The sequence below is a fragment of the Quercus lobata genome, chromosome 10 (assembly GCF_001633185.2).
Source record: "Quercus lobata isolate SW786 chromosome 10, ValleyOak3.0 Primary Assembly, whole genome shotgun sequence".
Taxonomy (NCBI): Eukaryota; Viridiplantae; Streptophyta; class Magnoliopsida; order Fagales; family Fagaceae; genus Quercus; species Quercus lobata.
Window position 1 is genome coordinate 47,350,625 of NC_044913.1, and position 20,620 is coordinate 47,371,244.

Sequence of the window (20,620 nt, forward strand, 5' to 3'; positions counted from 1 at the left end):
TGTTCATGAGTAAAATCAATCACATAAATTGTTTTGATAATTCAATAGTTATAATGGGATAAGGAGGCTTTGAATCCTAGATGTCATGAACACAAGAGTAGATGTCATCAGCTCTTTGTTGAACACTTCTAGTGCTCAAGCTATTTGGTACTATATATTTACTATTGGTTTCGGGAGCCAAATTACACAATGATATATCAATACAGAGAAATTCAAAATACATGCATGCATACAATTACATTTAATCTACACAAATTGCCTACTTTGCAATCAATATGTAAAAAAAATATTTAAAAAAAAAAACCATTATTTTATTGTAACTTTTTCACATCTCTATTTTTTTAATAGTATCACTCGCTAACATTAAAATCTCCTTTAGTTAGTCTTTTTTTCATTTAAAATTTTGAGTCTAAATCAAGCATTGACAACAATTGGAACTTAACAACAACAATGAAAGGCTTAGTCATAAATTAAATATATAACAAATCCACCAAGAGAAAATTGATAAATAGACAAAAATGAACAACAATAAAGTGTTATCACCCCGACCTTAACAATAGATCTCCTATTTGTAGTTTTTTCATTTAACAATAACAACAAAAACGAATGGCTTAGTCCCAAATTACTCTCAAACTTTAAATAAATAAAAAATAAAAGGTTGATAAATCAAGAATAAATAAATAAAAGAAGAAGAATCTCCAAGAGGAAATTTTATTTATTAAATACAGACTGGTTGAACTCACAAAATAAGAGAGGGGGAAATGGGTTCCAGTTAGCTCAACTGGTAAAGTCTTTAATAGTTGTATAAGAGATCTGAGATTCAATCACCACCTACACCAAAAATTGATTGGTGTCTTGGTCTGATGATAAAGAGCTATCATCAGGAACGAATGTCATAGGTTAAAACTCTTTCTCCAAAAAAAAGAGGGGAAAATTAAGACGGAGAAACATTATTATAGTAGTAGTTTTTTTGTTTGAAAATGGATGATTTTTTTTAACAACTAATATTTTTAGACCATTAATCAGTTGTTCAATGTTTTTTTTTTTTTTTTTGAGGGAGGGGGGGGGGGGGGGGCTCTTATTTTGGGGAACTCTTAACTTTTGGGCCTAATATTTGAAAAAACTCTAAAATTCTTGTAATTAAATCATTGATGCTGTCCAATTTTCTGAAAGCAGTATTTGGGTTTAAACTTTAAATCTCTCTTCTCCCACTTCATGTAGGAGAAAAAAAAAAGATTCCTTTATTTTCTTTTAACATTATACATTTTTATGACACGTTATGGACCTTTATTTTATTTTATTTTATCTCTTTTAAAACATCTACAATCAAGAATAAAATTAAATGATTCACCCTCAAGAATTCAATATTTATTATCAAACTAAGACAACAATCAGTGTTTTTTGTGTAGGCAGAAATTGAACCTCAAATGTCTTATTCAACCATCTGAAACTTTATCTATTGAGCTAACTGGAACCCACTACAGAGTGTACACTTGGTTTGTTGTAAGTCGTAATTAATTAACAAGACAATTTGAACTTTCAATTGGCATTACAGTGAAAAATCCAATTATTTAAAAGAAAATATTCAAAAGAACAATAATGAGAGAAAAATGACAAATATTGATGATAATTACAATGAAAGTATAAAATTAACTCTCTGGCTTCCTGATGACAACTAATCCCCAGCTTGCTAAGCCTACTTCATGTAATAAACTCAAACCAACTATGTTAATTTGATCCTAAAAAATGTGGTCCCAAAACAAGAGCCTTCTTGTCATTGTGTCTACATTAGCTTCGGATAACCCAATGTCTGCTATATTTATCTTTCCTTCCTCGGCCAACTTCTTGAGGACCCCATCTACAATGCCAAAATTGGTTGTAGATGAAACATAAATAAATCAAAATTGAATGCAATATATTGACACATTGAAATATTTGAAATTAGTACATATAATGAAGTCAAGAAGACAATATCTTTCGCACCAAGATGCTGTTAGTACACATCGATGTAGTCTATATCAAGATATTGACTCTTTTTTTTTTTAATGGACTTTAGGATTAGCTATACACACCGATAATACCATTGCGTACGTACATAATCAGGCTCCCCTTGACCCCAAATGAACCATCATCTGAAATAGTTACGCAGAATTTTGTAGGTAGCTAATTGAAGTTTTCTTTCAAAGCCTAAAAGGACAAGATAATAACTTTGTCTATCAATGTTAGAATATAGTTGGATTTTCAGGCTAGCTTGTTTATTGAATGGAAATCTCATCCAGACAAATTAGAAACAACTACTTGGCAAGCAAATGAGACACAAGCTAAATTACATTTTTCATTTCAATAGGAATAGTAACAGTACATAGTTGTTTTCATGTAAATTTAAGGCTGGTTGATCGCATACCTTAAATTCCTCCCAAACCTCAGGCCAATCTCTCTCTCTCTGTGACTAATACTTGCATTAAACAAAGAAGGAACCGTCCAAAACACAAGAAAATGAAGTATCACCATATCCCCTAATGAGGGCAAAAGATTCAGGGATAAGAGAAATGTATCATTCTAATGAAGTTTCAAAAAAGATTCCATGTGCCAATATTGTGGACAACAAAATTAGCTTCTCTAAACGTATAGCTAACAAACCATTTAGAGAGAGATTTAAGTAAAGATCTAGCTTCTAAAATTAAACTGTCAATAGCCTAGTAGGGTTGGGAAGAATGATTCTAAAGCGGGGTATTTATGTTCAGTACACTAGTCACTAAAATAACTTCCTTCTTGCGGTATCTCCCAACAGTAGCTACGCATGTCTTTTCTTCTCTAACGGATGCATCAAAAAACCTTCGTACACAGGGGAGAGGGATCCCATTCATTATTTCTTGATTTGTCTCCTCCTGTAACTTCGCAAGAAAATAAATGTTCAGTGTAGATTTTGTTAATTTGAGAACTTGGAAGTCATAAGGTCTAGTACTTCCCTTTGTTCTTGTCTTAGGATTTTGTTTCTTGTCATCCAAATAGTATTACAACGAAAAATATTCTGTCTTGGCATTCTAAAGGGCCTTTAGGATTTGTTTTGTTTCAATGTAAAATATTTTCTTTTAAAAAATGTTGCAAACTACTTGTTTTATGCTGTTTAATAAAATTCCTGAAAAGTGAAAATCCTTTGAAAACATATTTTGATGTTTGGCACAAACAAAAAATCACAAATTCTCTTATATTTTCATATAGATATCTATATCATATTTAAAATTTGAAGTATAGAATTTATTGTTGCCATCCTCTTGTTGAACCACATCAGCATAGTGCTTTGGTCTACTTTGGTCCATTTGATTCAGTTCCGATCACTTCAGTCCAATTCGGTCCAGACTGGAAGTGGCTAAACATAACTTTTAGGGTTGGCAACAGATTTGTTGCTCTTCCAATCTACGAAGTCAGCAGTCTAAGCTATATCACGTTTGAAGGATAAAATTGAAACCTTAAACTTCACAAGTGTTTCCAAAATAAGTAACAAGTATATGAAGGGAAAACAAAGAGTTAACTAAATCCCCTGCCTTTCTCATTTGAAAATTAAGCAATGAACAAAGTTTATCGTACACAGAGACAATACCTTATGCACGTGCGGATACATAAGGTTGAGGCATCAAACTTGTGCCACCAATTACCCAACATCCATTGAAAAAGCTTCAAATAAAAGGTAAAGAAAAGAAGCTTCAAACGGCCACCCTTCAACCCGACTGGAGTAAAATACTGAAAATAATTTTATTTTATTTTTCTAATAAATGTAAAAAATGGAGAATCATTCAAATACAAGAACTTTTTTGCAATCCAACAACCAACATAATCATTTGATGTAAAGGCTGAATTTGGATAATTTATATCATAATACTCAGTCTAGTTGTGTTAATAGTCTACCACAGAAGCCAACCTACAGTTTGACAAAACATAACGAACTGACCTTATTTGCCTTGATACAAATGGCAAGATTACTAGGAAGGATCCATGGAGTTGTTTTCCAGTCTATGGAAGCTGCCTTATGTGGATCACTGATTATTGGAAAAGTCACCATAATTTCAGGGGCAGGGACATCCTGTGTCACTCCAGGAAAGCTAGACATCATTGAAATGCCATGAATCAAGGTTCTAGAATTAATATTATAAAATGATCATAAAAATCACGTTAAACCAAAATGTTAGTTCAACCACAACACTTCAGTGACCTGATCCTAGTTCACCAATCATGGATAAAAGATTACTACCTCAAACCAAAAAAAGCTTGATAACAACACTGGATGATAATAGTTCAGCAACCCAACACCTACATATGAATGGCAAACAGAAGTTTCAGATAACAAACCCTCTATTTCTTACCATCTTCAAATTTAGACAGCTCTGGTGTCTTGTATCCAGTGCAGTATGGCATGACCTGCAAACACAACAACATCAAAGAAATTCATTTGAACCCACTTTAAAAAATCAAAAACTAACCCATCTTTAAAAACCAAAATAATTATAATCTTAAAAAAATTTATCTCAAAATATCTCATTTCAAACCTAGAAAATGTAAGAAACATGGAAAAATTATATCTTTTATTGGTCTTGAATCCAAAATTGTGACCTTCACCTTGTTCATACAAGGGAAGAGATACCATTTAAACTAGATTTCATTGGCGTGTGAGACAAAATAGGATATTATGACCTTAAGTATCATGGACTGCCAACATAAATCTCTATCTAACAACCTTTGATGCATTTGAGTTGAATATATAGTTCATTCAAAATGAAAATGACAAACATGAAAACCAAAAAAATTTTGACTTCTTCCTTGTACTAAAACTTTACAGCAGCCATTAAAATGCACCATCAGCAACAGAGTGAAACCGTCATATCACATTGAAAGGAACTCAAAATAAAATTCAAATTGAAAATCTTAAAATGATTCATTAACCAACAAAGGACACGCATCAATTCAATTGGAAGTCAATTCTAAAATTAAAATATCAAGAAGCATATGCTTAATCGCTTCACTACCCAATTCACTGAAAAAAGAACTGATAATAATAACAAACAAGTTTCATTAACCGATTCACAAAAATACAGACCTTGAAACCCTTATAAACAAGACCCTTCTCAAAGGCTTGGAAAAGACCCACCACACACTCTCCATGAGGCTCAAGTCCATGGGCCTGTACTCATCCATGAAGTCAATCCACTGCCCTATCCTCCACCCTATCTTCTACCACTCCTCCACATACCTATCAATCCATCAACCCAAATTAGAATATGTTTAAAATTCAAATAAAATAAATGCAGATTTAACACCCAAAATAAATAAATAAATAACGTACAGACCTGGTGACAATGATTCTGCACTCTTAATGCCAATTGCCAAAACCAACAAGAAGCACATCATCAAACTGCATTACCATTAGCATGCATAGTGAAAACCCCATATCTTTCTTAACACTTATATTCTATTTTTTGTTACACCATCAATTTATCTACTTTTTCTTCTCTTCTTTTATTAATATCTTTGATACCACAGTAAAATACAGATGGAAACAGGATTACTATGATTGAAGTAGAAACAGGATTACTATGAACAATGAAAATAAAAAACACTAAAACAGTAAACATCAAAGAACCAAAAATGCAAAATTCTTTATATTTACTAAATCCATAGTATACAACTTCTGAAACCCAAAAAAAGGGAAAAAAAAAAAAAAAAAGAATCAATTACAATGAAAAAATGATTTACAAATGCAAACAAAATGTTTGCTATGTCTCAATTGGCACAAACAGTAAAAGTGACAGGAGGTTGGCAGCCCATGATTGCCAAAGGATGGATCTGTCTGTAACATGTTCGCTTCGCTGCAGCAGGGATGTCCTCTTCTTCCTCTTCAGATGATGAAGAAGGAAGTGGTATAAAACTGGGCAAAGCTGAAGGACAACAATGTGATTGAGGTTTTACTCCCAGACTCTTCTCATCTGAAACTTTAGCCTTTTCTTGAACGTAAACTTCTTCACCCTCATCTGATTCTAGTAAAAAGATGTGACTCAATAGCTCTGTAGCCGTCAACCTCTTCGCAGGATGCCTCACAAAACAGCAACTCAAGAAGTTTTGGGCTGCTTTTGAGATATTGGGTGGAATCATCGGTGAATCAGTAGCTATCCGAGACATAAGTTCAGATTTAGGTGTAGTAGCCCACGGTGGTTTTCCCGTAAACATCATCAGCACACTACACCCAAGTGCCCAAATATCTGAAGGCGCTTCCTGAATTCCACACCCCACCATCTCAGGAGAAAAGAACAAATTTGTGCCTCTGATACCACTAGAATCTCTCGCATGACGCCTCTTTGCCAACCCAAAGTCCGCAATTTTAGCAACAAAACCATCTGCATTAGGTACTAAGAGGACATTGTGAGGCTTGATATCACAATGTACAAATCCACGGTCATGAACTTGCTTCAATCCAATCAAAATAGAACGAGTATAATTCCTGACTAGAAACTCAGGCATCCCAGTACCAGAACCAGATTTCTTGATAAAATCTGCCAAGCTTCCTGAAGCAAGCTCAAGAAAAACGTTGTAGATGATGTCACCAGAGTTGGTGGTTGTGATGTCTGATCCAAAGCTTTGAACCACATTAGGACACCCTTTTAAAGCCCGAAGAAACCGTTCTTCATTCAAGAGTGAAGATGACCCAGAAGCAGCGTGTTCTGATTTCACAGCAATGGTTGGAGGAAATCCAAAACAGGGTTTCTTCAATTTCGCAATGAAAACAGACCCAAATCCTCCACGGCCAAGCAATTGACCTCTGCACCAAGACGGTGCTCCGTAACCCAGAGAAACCTCACCACCGGCAGTGTAGTCCTCTCTGGTTCGCTTCATCCCTCCAACGATACAACCAAAAAATTCTGAATTTCTATTGATTGTGGAACAATTGTTGTATCAAGCAGTGGGGTTCGAAGAGAAACAAGAAATGGGTTATACAAAATGGTAACTTTACTTATAGTGGGTAATAATGGTAGAGAAAAAAAAATTGGTTTGAAGAAGTGGGTTTGAGGAGAAATAAAAATGTGTTCTTGTTTCAACGCTGAATATATATATATAAATATATATATATATATATATATATGTCGGTTTAAGGGCTGGAGTTAACGGTCGGATAATTTCAAACTCGAAGTACTCAGAATCTGTTTCGGAAACTTTTATTTTTTATTTTAAATTTTAAATAGCCAATAAGAATTTAGTTTCGGAAAACTGCGTTGCTTTTTCTACACGCTAAAACTAACCAAAGTCGGTACCAGGAGGCCTAGGATAAAAAGTCTTTATGAATTTACTTTTAAGAAGAAAAAAAAAAAAAAAAAACCTCTTTTAATTTAAAAAAAAAAATTTGTAGGTACGGTACTTTTAAAAATTTTATATTTTTTTACATTAATATATCAATTAATTATAAAATTATAAATGTAAGGACAAATAAATATAAAAACAAATTTTAAAACTAACCAAAGTCGGTCCCAGGATAAAAAGTCTTATAAATTTTCTTTAAGGAAAGGGAAAAAAAAAAAAATCTTATAATTTCAAAAATATAAATGTAGATAGTTTTAAAATTTTTAGATTTATTTTTTACATTAATAAATTAATTAGTTATAAAATCATGAATCCCTTTTCTTTTTTCTTTTCTTTGGTTTAAAAACAATTTTTAATTTGGGGTATGAGTCGGGTTATTAAGTCACCAATTGAACTAGTTGTCATTGATGGAATAGTAAGGACAAATAAGTATTATTAATCTAGTTAAAGAGTCAGATTATTGGATCACTAGTTGAACAAATGATCTCTCATCGAACAATATGGTCAAATATAAAATAATAATAATAAAAAGAAATTTAAATTAAAATATATATTATTTTTCCTTTACAATTAATGAAAAAAATAAGTGGATTATATTCATTCAATTGTATAAATGGTCAAATTAAACAGCGAAACCAAAATAGATATCAAATGAAATGTTGTTAATAGATGAAAACAATAAATGCGAAGGAGATGACTTCCTTTCTTCAAAAGCCACTTTTTCTCAAGTTGAATGATTTATTATCTAATGAGTAGTCCGTAGTTGTTACGGAAGCTCAGACTGATATAAATAATAAAAAGGTAAACCCCTTTCAAACGTATCAATATAATTAATGGGGTGTTCAAGGCATGATGCCACACACCTTATGCAAATTGGGTTCATAATTGTAGATGAAGCATAGAGGTCTTGGCAAGATTGAGCTTTCTAGGGCCTTTAGACTTGGATTATTTCTCCGAGACAATATTTCAAATTGACACTGGATCATGTCTTTGAAACATGATTTTTGTTGATTCAAAAAAGGAGTGCAAAGACTAAATATTGTTTGTTTGGAAAAAAAAGCTTTTTAAATTTTTGATCTTTGTCTCTTTGTTTTATTACAATATTTAACAAAATTATCTTTTTTTAGAAAATAAACTAACTATTAACTTTTTGTCACACATTTAGCATAAAAACTATTTATAAAAAAAAAAAAAAAAAAAAAAAAAAAAAACAACTCTTCCTTTTTATCATACTTAGCAAATAAGCAACTAAAGCTAATGAGATACCTAAATGCACACTAACTCAAAACTATATCTGGATTAAAAAAAAAAAATGCATTCTCACAACTTAGCTTTTTTGCTTTTTATTTTTTTGGCTTATTTGACTATATGCAACCTTTTAAATCTTACAACCATATTTTAACTAGCTTTTAACATAATACTATATCCAAAAACACTTAAAATATAAATTGACTTCTAACTTGGGAAGTACATAAATTTCTTAACCAAGTATGAACGGTCCAGTCAAGTGCCCTGTAATTCAACTAATTGGTATCTTTTAGTATTTTCAACAGAAATATCCAAAGTACAAATTCCCCCTAACCCCAACTATCGAATTATTGAAAAAAAAAAAAAAAAAAAAAAAAAAAAAAAAAAAAACTGTCCCAACTTTTAAACTGGATAAGTATAGAGGGGTTTATTAAATATATCAAGTTAAAAGAATCCTAATTTGTGGGATCAAAACCATAAGGGATACAAGTAATATTAACCCTACGATTGGGAAAACTTATCTTACGCATGCATCAGTTGCAAGCAGATGCCACATGCCTATAGACCACACGTGAGACATCTGTTGCGAAAAGGGTACAAGATACCACCTGCAATATTGGAAGGATATTAGTTCTTCTTCTTCTTTTTTTATGAATGGTTCATTTCTACCTTAGGTTTGATGGCCATTTAATAACAGCTTTCATCCACATTTATTGATGGCATTAAGGACAAGCTGAGGTGTTGCTATTTCAATCAATTTTCCTAACCGAAATAAATTCTGCAAAACTTTATATTGTATGGTATGATAACTCACTTGAATGGAAACCTGATGGGCAGAATATTATTGCTTATTTAAAACTAGTGTGGCCATAATAATTGTTACAAGGAAGATTATCCTGTAGTTAATTAAAAAAGAGGAAAAAGAACTAAAATGAGTTGAGATTGTAAACTACAGAGTCACAAGTGGCATTAGAATAAGATAATTGATCACCTATCCTCCCCAACCCCTTCCAAAAAAAAAAAAAAAACATACATACATACATACATACATACATACATATATATATATATATATATTGCAAAAAACAATGAGATATGAACTGAGCAGATATACATTTATATACCCATGAAAGAATTTATTCAAAAGAATTTACAATTCAATATGTTGCTACATACTTTTCATGTATACTTGCATTCCTGCCCATCGCCAATACCTTCTTGAGAGGGCACCTACAAAGGTGAAGGTGAAAAAGTTCAGAAAAATAAACACGCACACACAAGAAGAAGAAGCTGCATATAGAAACTCTAAGAAGCTGCTTGTAGAAATGCTGACTTTCCAAACTAGCAAAAGAAGAGTGATGAATGCTGCTGAACATATTAGCCTGTCATTCTCAAAAACACTTACCCTAATCTCCTAAAAGAGACCCACTCGCAGGATACATTAAAATGCATTTTGTGCATTCATGGAATTTGGATTGGTATTTGAAACAAGTTTTGAAGATGAGTTCCATTCTCATTTCTGCCACTAGAGCCCCAAAAGTGTGGCATTTCTGAATGGAAAGTAGCCTCTCTCTCCCCCCCCCCCCCCCCACACCCCCCCCCCCTCCCCAGCTCCCTTTTCTCCATCAACTTCATTGGTTTTGTGTTATTTGTGTTACTCCTGCCTCTATTTCTAACACAAAACATTGTATTTTTTGTCAAAATAATTTAAGTTATACCAAAAAAAACAAGTTCCCTAAAATTTAGAATTTGCTATTTGTTGAGAGAGAAATATAAGGATGTACCAAACCGAGAGCTTCTGTTGCACTTATACGACCCTCTTCACCACAAACCCCAACAAGCATATTCAACAGAAATAACCTCTGTTCCACTTTCAAATGTTTCTCCAAGCCTCGAGCCACCATCTCCATCTCAGGCTGCAGAAACACATTCAAAGTGAATGACACAGAAACCTAGAGGTGATTCCTCACAAAACCACTGCATGCACAAATTAAAGGAATCCTAAAGCAGTTATACCAAGACGACCACAAATTTTTTTATCTAGACTGCATTATCATGTATGGATTGGTCATAAGTCATTGACCTATATAACTCCCATTCAAAAGCACACAAATTTGATTTTAGACAAATGGCCCAGAGTCCATATAAAGAAAATGGTTAAGAAAACACACACAAACATACCCAAAAAAGGAAAAAAAAAAATCAGCCTTTTGAAAGTGCAGCCATGATGCTCACTGCTCCGTATTTGATTAGCCAACAGTATGGCAATCTCAAAGACCACCATACAGACCATTAACGACAGACTAAATAGACCATTCAACAAGCTGTCCTTACAACCAATATTTCTACACTTATGCTCACTAAGCATCTACACTATAATAAGAACCTTCAGGTTCAACCAATTAAAGACCAAAAAATCAAAGTTGCTACTGCAGCTTCAACTCTGGAAAAGCTTAAGAATGGGCTTGTTTAGAACCATATCAAGTTACCAAACTGTGGACACAAGCAAGTACAAGATATTGCAACTTGTACCAACTAGTTAATATGATCTAATCATGTGCATAGAAGACCTGCCAAAGAACTATTATAAAGACTGCTACCACAAAGGTAAACACAGCCACAAGTGAACTTATATATAACAAGAAACTGAGCAGAAATTGAGTGTGTTTGTGTTCCTAACTACATATGAAATCAGAGACACTTTCAACTCAGAAAATACAAGAAGAAGAATGCTTTTCAATATATCACCATGATAAATTCCACAAATATATTTCAAAAAGAAACAATTATAGAGTGAAATTTCTAAAATTCATAGAGTAAATATAGGAAAACCAAATCACATACAGAGGACTCCTCGGGAGGAAATATCCGCAGCATAAGGCATATCTTTGACAGTTCTAATTTTGCTTCAGCATGTTTGCCTTGAATTTCCAAAGCCTGAGGTGAAATGGATATCACATAAAACATTAATTTAACGAAGAAAGGACTATAATTGTTTTTATTAGTTATTATTTATTATAATAAAGACAAAAGGAAAGCACAATTCTTTACATAGGAACTGCACTAAAGGACAAGAATGTTGAGGTTAAAAAATGTAGGAATTATAGTGAGGCTACCACAAATACTTTAAGATTGACAGGGACTATTGAAATTTAGGTTTCCAACGAAAAATCACGACAATAATTCTTAAATGATGGAATATTAATCACTGTGCTTAAGTCCCATAATTTTTAAAAATCTGTTTTTTGTACCCAAGCTTTTAGAAATAATATGATCACTATATGGAAGATTTTAATAAGCCATTGCAAGCATATAGAAAAATTCAAATAAAATATAGATAAAGTATACCATTTCTTTCCCTCCAAATCAATCAATCCCTCAAAGAACTTATTACAGTCGTGGTAACAACAAAGAGGAAACAGGTTCTCAGTTCAAAACACAAAGTAACCAAGACTTGATCCCAATTAATTGGGACTGATTCAATGGTCCTCATAAACTAATTGAAGTCAACCACATGTGCTTCTTTCCCATCATTCAGCCTATCAACTAATAGAGATCAACCACATGATTTGCCTCTCTACCTCTTTTCACTCTGTCAACTTAAATTAAATTACTCTTTCTCATATGCATTAATCAATCTCCCCACACATGAACAAACCATCAATATGACATCTGTTCCATTGTCCATATGACTGAATTCATTATCATATTTTTCCTATTATTCTTAAACAACCATGTCAACATTCTCATCCCAGCTTAGTTTAAATGAATGTAACTTTTTAAGGAAGAGTGAATTAATTCAAGTTAAGAGAGCGAAAAAGGGTAGAGGAAGACCCCAAATAATAATAGTAGTAAAAAAAGACATGTCAATTAAAAAGGTAACAAAGAGTATAACTTCAAATAAAATAGATAGGAAGAAAATAATACACATGGCCGACCCTAACTAATCTAGTGAGAATCCACAGCCAACCCAGAAATGGGACTACCATATCATTGTTGTTACCATAGATCATAACAGGCCATGAACTGATCTAATAGATATTTCACTAAAACTTTATAGATATGCTAGTTACATAATACCTTCAATGCATTTCTCCACTTCCCCACCAGCTCTTATTCTATGACCATATATAAAATTGAATCATAAGAAGAGCTGAAAAATTACCCACGCCTGTAAAAACCGTGAACGAGTACGTGCAGCAACAGCTGCTGACACAATTATTGCAGCACGAATGTTTTCAAGTCCAATGTTTTCAGCAAGCCCAGCAACAAATTGCCGAGCATCTTCACCATCAATCTGAACAGAAGTACAATGACTCGGGGCCCTGCAGTATTCCCGAACAAGTTACAACACCAGAAGAAAACTTGTGCAGATAAATACTGGAAGTAGCATATATTTAAATTGTTTCATTTATGCAGGTCTAAAAACACACCTGCTGCAAACATTTAGAACAAAGTCAACAGAAGCACGATAGAAGGAATCACGTGTATTTATTGTGTCAAAGGAGACCCGTACTCCAGATGTCCTGCATATTTGACGTAACTGCTCACCCATACAGGCAAAGAAGAGTCCAATGCATTATGGAAATATCAGTTACTAAAAGCAAAAAATTGTAATTACATGTTACAATAGTAGCAAAAAAGTTACATCATTAATAAAGTGAATTTTATTATGCAATTCTTTTCAAATTCTGCAAAATAAAATCAAGAGAAGCACATTGTTTGATGTGGTGGTGTCTATGGCATGAAAGAAATGCAAGAACCTTTGAGGGGTGTGAACGGACTATTTTAGACTTGAAGAAACAATTTTTTAGAACTCTATTTGAGTGGCTGCTGGCTTCAGTGACATATCTTTTCTCTAATTTTTTAGATTTTATGGATCATTGTACTCTTAGATCATAATGTGGTGATTCATCTAGTACACTTCCTGTGTACCTGATGTTTCCGATTCAATAAAACATATTATTTATATATAAAAAATAAAATAAAAAATATTAAATCATGAACTTAGATAATATATAAAAAAGGTTGAAGTCAGAGATATAAAGCACATCCAATATATTCATTAATTATCACTTGTCAATATATATATATATATATTCATTAATTATCACTTGTCAAAATATATATATATATATATATATTCATTAATTATCTTGTATATGCACATTAGTTTTATTAAGAATACCTAATATTTACAAAGAAAACTTGCATTCTGCCACATCACTAAATTTGTCAAAAAATTACAAAATCAATGTGTGGCATCATCTTTGCAAATGATACAACCTTCTCTTGATCCTCATAAAGCACCATTGTATCAATTATTTCCACTTCATCGAACTTTGTCACTTCATGCACCATAGATGGTTGACCAATAGCAGATGATTCAAACTCACTTTTTACAACACGTGTACTCCCTAATTTAACTTTTCTTCCCATTCAGAGGTGGGAAGTCTTCCTGCTCAGCAGTAAGCAACATATCAGACACTTCAACAGGCTAAATTAAATCTAGAACACATTTTAGGTAGGGCAAGGATTTGCTGCAAACATGGTTTTGAACAATCTATACAATGGTGGCTTTTTGCAATCTGTGGAGTTTGGCAGAAGCTTTTGTGGCTGTTTGGCAGAGAATTTTGTGGCAGAGGCTGTGGTTTTTATGGTGTCTCACTATCTTGGCAAAATTGGGTTTGAGATGTGGTGGTTTGGGATTTTGAGCAGCAGTGAAGGGGTTGGGTCAAGCAGAGAAGGCCCAAATGGGTACTGATGTGTGCAATGGTGGCTGGGTCAGGCGGTGGTGATTTTATTAAGGCTGATGGTGGCTGGGTACTGGTGTGTGCAAGTGTCTTAAACTGAAATGGGTATGGGTTTGGCTGGAGCGGTGCTTTTTAGCGGAGTGAGGCTGGTGGAGAGGGAAGCGGCAGGGCTGGGCAGTGGCACAAAGGATGAGAGACAGAGGGCTTGGACGAAGAGAGAGAGAGAGAAACTGATTAGATAAAGAAAATGGTTTTAAAGCAAAAACTCACACTGTTAGTCATCTTAACCGGTTATGTGCGCACATGACCTAGGGACACTTGCCACTCCCACTAGTTGCCACTTAATCATGTATGCTGGATTTGCTGCAACCATGTTTGCAGCAAATCCTTGCCCTTTTAGGTATTCCATCAGGCTGTGATAGTGATGCAATATGCTCTTCTCGTTGTAGCGTTGTAGCAATCAGTACTTGTACTTCCACATCAACACTACACCACTATTGCAGAGTGTGTGAGTTGGAATGCAGGTTATCTCCAATGGATATTACTTTCTATCTAGCTCTTCAAAATTGGGAGTTGGATATGCAGGCAGAGTTCCTTAATCTTATCAACCCACATAAATTAGAACAAATGAAAAGGAAAAGATTGTTGGATGCCAACAAAAAGTGTTGTGCTTATTTGGGGTGCGGTTCAGTGGGTTATGCGTAAAAGGGTAGTTGATCTGATGGCCTGTTGGAAGGGGCAATTTTCTAGGCACCATAATGGTGATACTTGAAATGCAATCCCTTTGTGCATCATGTGGATTATTTTGAAGGAATGGAATAACCAAACATTTAAAGGTCTTGAACAACCTATGGTGGATCTGAAAAAAAAATTTACACATTTTATATGATTGGATAGCTGCTTTAAGTGGCCATTATTTCTCTAATTTACTGGATTTTTTTTATTGTTTTATTTTTAACTGAGTTGTGATGCAACTTTAATACCCAACCCATGTACTTGGAGGTGACTTCTTTTTAGTCAATAAATTTTATTTAGTCATCAAAAACAGCCAAGAGTATTGATGACCATTAAAAGTACATGCCTCTAACATAACCATAATTCAACCAAAAATAAAGTTCCAGACAAAAAATTGTGACAAGAACCAGGACTGTTGACCTGGGCTGTTGATTTATGTATTATGGACTGGTCATTGTGTGGGCCTTGATGAGCATTCGGCAAGTGCACCTATTGAAGATAAGGAATTTAACTGTGTGGATTAGGGGGTGATGTGAGTGGGCCTGGTTTATTTTTTAGGTAATGGGTCAGACTGAGTATTGGGATGTCTAGGCTGTCTTTTTTCTTTTGACTGGGTCAAGTAAAAGTTTGTGTTTAATAAGTTGGATTTGGGTAGAGTTTGATTGGGTTTCCATTCTAGAGTATCTGATAGGTTATTAATCTGTGAGAATGGTTGACCACTGAGTGGCTTCTTGACAACAGCAGCAGTTGAGGGAATGGGGTTGCTGCTAGGCAAGTGAGGGCTCACTGAACAATGAACGAGAGCTAAAAAGTCTGGTGATATCATGCGATGGATCAGGTGTAGTCTGGGAAGCAGAGTTGGGTGCTCTGGTGGTGGCACAATGCAGTCATAAGGTCTGGCTAACAAACCTATGCTTCTTTGTCACTTTACAATTGAGAACGAAGGGTGAGTCAGCGATGAGATGCATTCAGTGAAACTTTAGTGACAAGGCAACCAGAGCAGTAACATGATCAGGGCCATCCAACTCAACACAATGCCATTTTAAGGGCGAAGACCAAATTGAGGCTGCGGGACGAAGATGAGGCTTGTCCATTGACACAAGGAGTGATCAAATGGGGCTCTCAAGTCATCGATGGCAACAGCAATGGGTACTTAGGAAATTGTGTGGGGTCACCAGCATGGCTGGGCTTCAATTTTTTTTTTTTTTTTTTTGGGCGATGCACGACAGTGCTTGAAACTAATTAATCAGATATTTGCTCAGATACTAAATTTGACATAGGACAAAATCAAAACAATAACAGAATAAAATTGAAAAAACAGAAAAAATAAAGAATAGGTAACCTAGAAGTCAGCACCTAGGCTTGCTTGGAACCAGCACCAAGCAGGAGAGAATAAACCTCTAGAAGTTAGCATCTAAGGTTCAACACTAGACCATTAGAGAATTCCAAGAGACATTTTATTAATCATCAAACTAAAACTTAGAGTACAATGTTATGCTTATATAGATTAAAGACTTAACCCTAATACTATCTGAATTGGGAAATCCCATTTTTTTTTTTTTTAAATAACCTTACTCCAAAAAATTAATAAAATAACCAATTAACTATCACGACCTTAAATAAAATACAATTGACTCTCCAAAATTAAATAAAACTAAATTTCAATAAATAACTCTTTGCACTTCCCGTATCATATCATACACATGCACAGGCATGCTTGTGCCTAAACATAACCATCCAATTATTTTTTTTTTGATAAGTTAAAAATGCCATCCATTTATCAATACTCAGACATGAAATTGTATTTATTTATTTAGGTATTCACTATCCATACATCCATACATCTTTATCTCACATGTATGTGTCTTACTAGACAAACCAAACAGATTATCTCCATTTTTTTCTTTTTAAACTTTATAAACTCAAAACAAATTCGCTGGTAAAAATGGATAAAATTATATGCCTCTAAAAGAATTTTTCGATGGAAAAACTAAGTGAAATTATATATGCATATATTTGACAATCAAAGATATCACATAAAAGAAGTACTGACTTGAATTATATCATCCTCCACTATGTCCCTCCCATTGATTCTATTGTCCGTGATCACTGGAAATCAAGTGGATGAGTTGCAACTTGAAGAAGTATAGAATGACCATAAACAACATGAAAATTTGAGAAATGCATTTGTTTACCTACAACAAAGGCAAAATTCTAGCACTAAGACCAAGCTTGTGAAAATATTTATATACTAATAGACATAAAACCACAAGAGTTATATCAAATAACAATCAGAACGACAAAACACATTGGCAAGTTAGGAAAAGAAATTAGCATAAATTTGAGGCCTTAGTTTGGCCTTAATCATTTTGGGCTTTTCCTATTGTGTAAGGGTCTTTGAAGGCAAAAATGTAAACCAAGTTCATTCTTCAAGACTTCAACTGAAGAAAGGAAAGTGAAAGGCTGACCCTGGCCCCTTCTTAAACACCAACTACCCCTTTCCCTTCCCAACCTAGTCAAATAAGAATCACTCTGCAAGCAACTGGTGCTAAGCCCTCAACAAAGCAGGAATGCCACATTGGAACTTCGTCAAGAAATGGGACAACCACAATGGTCACTAAGGATCGTTGCCCAGTGCTGCTCCCACTTAAGTGGAGTCCTAAGAATGAAAGTTTGGATAATGTTCCACCATTCAACATTTTTTGCTTGAAGTGACTGCTCAAAAGACTTGAAATGAAACATCTGTGCTTGGCAGCCAAACATTTTAGAATTGTTCCAGACAATGACCTCTTCTAAATACACATGAGACATCTCCTTTTCAATTTCAGATATCAACCTACCTTTAAGTAGAAAAATAGTCATACAACAGTAACCCTCTTTGGCATTACCCACTGAACTCCAAACATAGCTAAAATGAAGGCCACAACTCACAAGCATCTATAAAATGAACTATCAAATGGTTCGCTGTCTTGCTACTACATCAATTCATACAATCCAATCTCCCAGAGTGATAACTCTTCCAGTCAGATTCTCCCCCATCAGAATCTTCTCCAAAACTGTAGTCCAAAGAACTTTCTTTGGTAACTTTGTGCATCATATACTCTTCCAAGAAAAAATTACATACTTGGCCCCTCAAAGGACTTTATAATAGGATTTGACATCAAACTCACTATTAACTTTAGGTGTCCACCTCAAAAGATCATGAGCACAACTGCAGGATTTTGGAGTAAAGAGTGTTGATAAAAGATTGACTTATTCCAATTCCCAATCACTGAACGCACATACAAAACTGATGTTCCATGATAGAGACCCTCCTCGAACCAGATGCTCCAAGGAAGAGTATAAAGATGCATCTTTTCCCACTGCAATACAGTACAAATCAGGATATATCTCTTATAGAGCACCATTACTGCACCATATATCATGCCATAGTCTTAACCTATCACCATCCCCAACCACATAACTAGTACAACTCATGAATGCATCACATCCCAATCCTTTGCACTTCCTCAGTGTCCAAAAAGTAATTGCCTTCCTCTCCAAATCTCCACCACCAGTTCCTCAATAAAGTAACTGGTTTATAACCCCAATACTTGTCATGAAAAGAAAAATAAATAAACAGTGTCATGGTCCTTGTTTAAAAAATTCCATTGGATTCAGTTCAACAAGGTGCAATCTTCACTCAAATATGAGTAGTTAGTTGTTTCTTACAGACCAAACAGTAGTCCATACCATTCCTCCTAATAGTATTGTATCTGAAGTTTATTAGGATAATAAGACTAATCTCCTAGGCAAAATTCATGTTTATAGCACAACATTACTCGGCACAATCAAATAAGCAGTTTAAACCATTCTAATATATGTAAATTAGCAGTAGAACTAAAAATTCATGCCAATCATAGCACTAGAAATCCCAAAATCACCACTAAGCACTGACCTTGAATCAACCAGTTGGCTTCCCTCTGATACTGCTCCGCATTCAGCACCAACCCCGGTTGCAGCACAGAAACCGGCCACCATTTCGGCAACTTCTTCTCCCGGGGCCGAACCCGAGTCCCCGAAACCCTCTCCGACACTCCCACATTGGTTGCCGAAGCTGCCACCGCCGGCGACAACGGATTGCTCGAAACCCTCTTCAAATTCTCCCTCTCCTTGACCTTTCTCCCAACGCCAACAGCAACAACAACCTCTCTTCCCCCAAGACTCCGGTCCCTCCGCACCACGACCGGCCCGGAATCTCCCAACCCGGACCGGCCCCGAATAAGCCATAACCCTAATTTCCCCAAAACCCTAAAAGCGAAAACGAGAACGAAGCTACAAAGGACCAAATTCCCGGCGAAGACAACAGTCGAGCGGCGACAAGAGACGAGGATTCGGCGGTTATCGTCGAGAGTGATTAGGGTTCGTAAGTCGTGGTAAGCGTCGAGTGAAGAGGAAATGAAGCGTTGGAAGTTGGCGTGGAGGAACGACGTGGTTTGGTTGAGGTCGATCACGGTTTGGAGCGTTGAGCTGTCGGAGGAAGAGGAGGTGGTGCCGATAGTGGTGGGGGTGGTGGTGGTGAAGGGGGAAGAGAGTTTGGGGTTCCGGCGATAAGTACGGCGGCGTTTTGGGGGTAAAGAAGAGCAAGAGATATGGAGGAGGAGGTGGTGGTGGTGGCATTGGTATTGCGAGAGAGAAAAGGGAGTGTAGATGAGTGTGTTTGCAGAGTTCATAAATGAATTTGGTATAGACTATAGAGTAGTAGTATATGTATCAGTGTGAAGGTTTGGGGTTAAAGAGATTTTTGTCTGAATGAGTTGTGAATTATGGGAGCTCAGTATAGACTGTATAGGTAGAGATTTTTGTCGTTGTTGTTGACTTGTTTCCTCCTTGATGATGGCTGGAGGAGAAATATATGTTTGTTTGCCTGTAGAAGGGGAAATATTTGTAAAATGACACCAACCTCCGAACAATATCGTTAGTTAGCAATGTTGGCCAAAATGGCCATATACCACATTTTTCAAAAACTCGAATTCCTCATCAATTCTACCACCGTGGCACTGCTGAGTTGGATTTGTGCGATTAAAAAAAAAATTATGTGGTACTCGAGCTTGGTAAACTCGAGTACCATTTACACAATACTCGAGTATACCAAGCTCGAGTACTTTTTATAAATAAAATGCAAAAAAAAAAAAAAAAAAAAAAAGTTTACATAGTACTCGAGTTTGGTAAACTCGAGTACTGTGTAAACTTTTTTTTTTTTTTTTTTGGGATAAACAACAAATAAACATAAAGATAAAAACAAGTAGCTTTTTTTTTATGTTTTTATTTATTTAAATAGAAGCATTGTAAAATATAGAAATTTTAATTTCGAAATATGAATTTAATTTCTACATTAATTAAAATTGTTCACTATTTTCTCATAAAAATTGTTCACTGTTTTATGTATAAACAATTTCTATGATTTTGCATAAAATTATTTTCTGTTCAGCATTATTTAAGAAATTGTTCGCTCTCTTTTTTGCATAAATTATTTTCTGTTCACTATTTAAAAAATTGTT

General features: G+C 34.7%; 3 protein-coding genes across 6 annotated transcripts; all 3 read right to left on the minus strand.

The window, feature by feature from the left end:
* Positions 1-1,757: 1,757 nt before the first annotated feature.
* Positions 1,758-5,396, minus strand: LOC115963052 (isoleucine--tRNA ligase, cytoplasmic-like). Its single transcript, XM_031081939.1, has 6 exons — positions 5,343-5,396; positions 5,093-5,245; positions 4,362-4,416; positions 3,950-4,081; positions 3,602-3,675; positions 1,758-1,858 (listed from the first exon to the last, which is right to left on the minus strand). Exons 2-6 carry the CDS (start codon positions 5,188-5,190, stop codon positions 1,789-1,791), a joined length of 429 nt encoding a protein of 142 aa, XP_030937799.1. The 5' UTR covers positions 5,191-5,245; positions 5,343-5,396; the 3' UTR covers positions 1,758-1,788.
* Positions 5,397-5,713: 317 nt separating this feature from the next.
* LOC115965687 (mitogen-activated protein kinase kinase kinase 17-like) lies at positions 5,714-7,318 on the minus strand. Its single transcript, XM_031084973.1, has one exon. The coding sequence runs from the start codon at positions 6,880-6,882 to the stop codon at positions 5,776-5,778; it is 1,107 nt and encodes a 368-aa protein (XP_030940833.1). The 5' UTR covers positions 6,883-7,318; the 3' UTR covers positions 5,714-5,775.
* A 1,647-nt stretch (positions 7,319-8,965) lies between these two features.
* Positions 8,966-19,967, minus strand: LOC115963421. Of its 4 annotated transcripts, XM_031082415.1 has the most exons (8): positions 19,018-19,966; positions 17,134-17,189; positions 13,026-13,135; positions 12,758-12,917; positions 11,437-11,529; positions 10,377-10,508; positions 9,769-9,822; positions 8,966-9,200 (listed from the first exon to the last, which is right to left on the minus strand). In XM_031082415.1, exons 1-7 carry the CDS (start codon positions 19,790-19,792, stop codon positions 9,772-9,774), a joined length of 1,377 nt encoding a protein of 458 aa, XP_030938275.1. In that variant the 5' UTR covers positions 19,793-19,966; the 3' UTR covers positions 8,966-9,200; positions 9,769-9,771. The 4 variants fall into 4 exon arrangements, with proteins under 4 accessions (XP_030938275.1, XP_030938274.1, XP_030938277.1 ...); XM_031082414.1 differs by lacking the exon at positions 8,966-9,200 and having other exon boundaries at positions 9,682-9,822; XM_031082417.1 differs by lacking the exons at positions 8,966-9,200; positions 9,769-9,822 and adding an exon at positions 10,198-10,264.
* Between the last annotated feature and the right edge of the window lie 653 nt (positions 19,968-20,620).

Bases quoted from the DNA above. Each gene is read 5' to 3' on its own strand.
- LOC115963052 (XM_031081939.1), bottom strand. From the start codon at position 5,190: ATGGATGAGTACAGGCCCATGGACTTGAGCCTCATGGAGAGTGTGTGG. The intron at 3,676-3,949 runs GTCAGTTCGTTA...TTTTATTTGAAG, and splicing joins TTTGTATCAAGGCAAATAAG to CTTTTTCAATGGATGTTGGG. The intron at 1,859-3,601 runs GTATTGTCTCTG...TTGGCATTGTAG, and splicing joins TGTATCCGCACGTGCATAAG to ATGGGGTCCTCAAGAAGTTG.
- LOC115965687 (XM_031084973.1), bottom strand. From the start codon at position 6,882: ATGAAGCGAACCAGAGAGGACTACACTGCCGGTGGTGAGGTTTCTCTG.
- LOC115963421 (XM_031082415.1), bottom strand. From the start codon at position 19,792: ATGAACTCTGCAAACACACTCATCTACACTCCCTTTTCTCTCTCGCAA. The intron at 10,509-11,436 runs GTATGTGATTTG...GTGTTTCTGCAG, and splicing joins TTCCTCCCGAGGAGTCCTCT to CCTGAGATGGAGATGGTGGC. The intron at 9,823-10,376 runs GTACATCCTTAT...TCACCTTTGTAG, and splicing joins CAACAGAAGCTCTCGGTTTG to GTGCCCTCTCAAGAAGGTAT.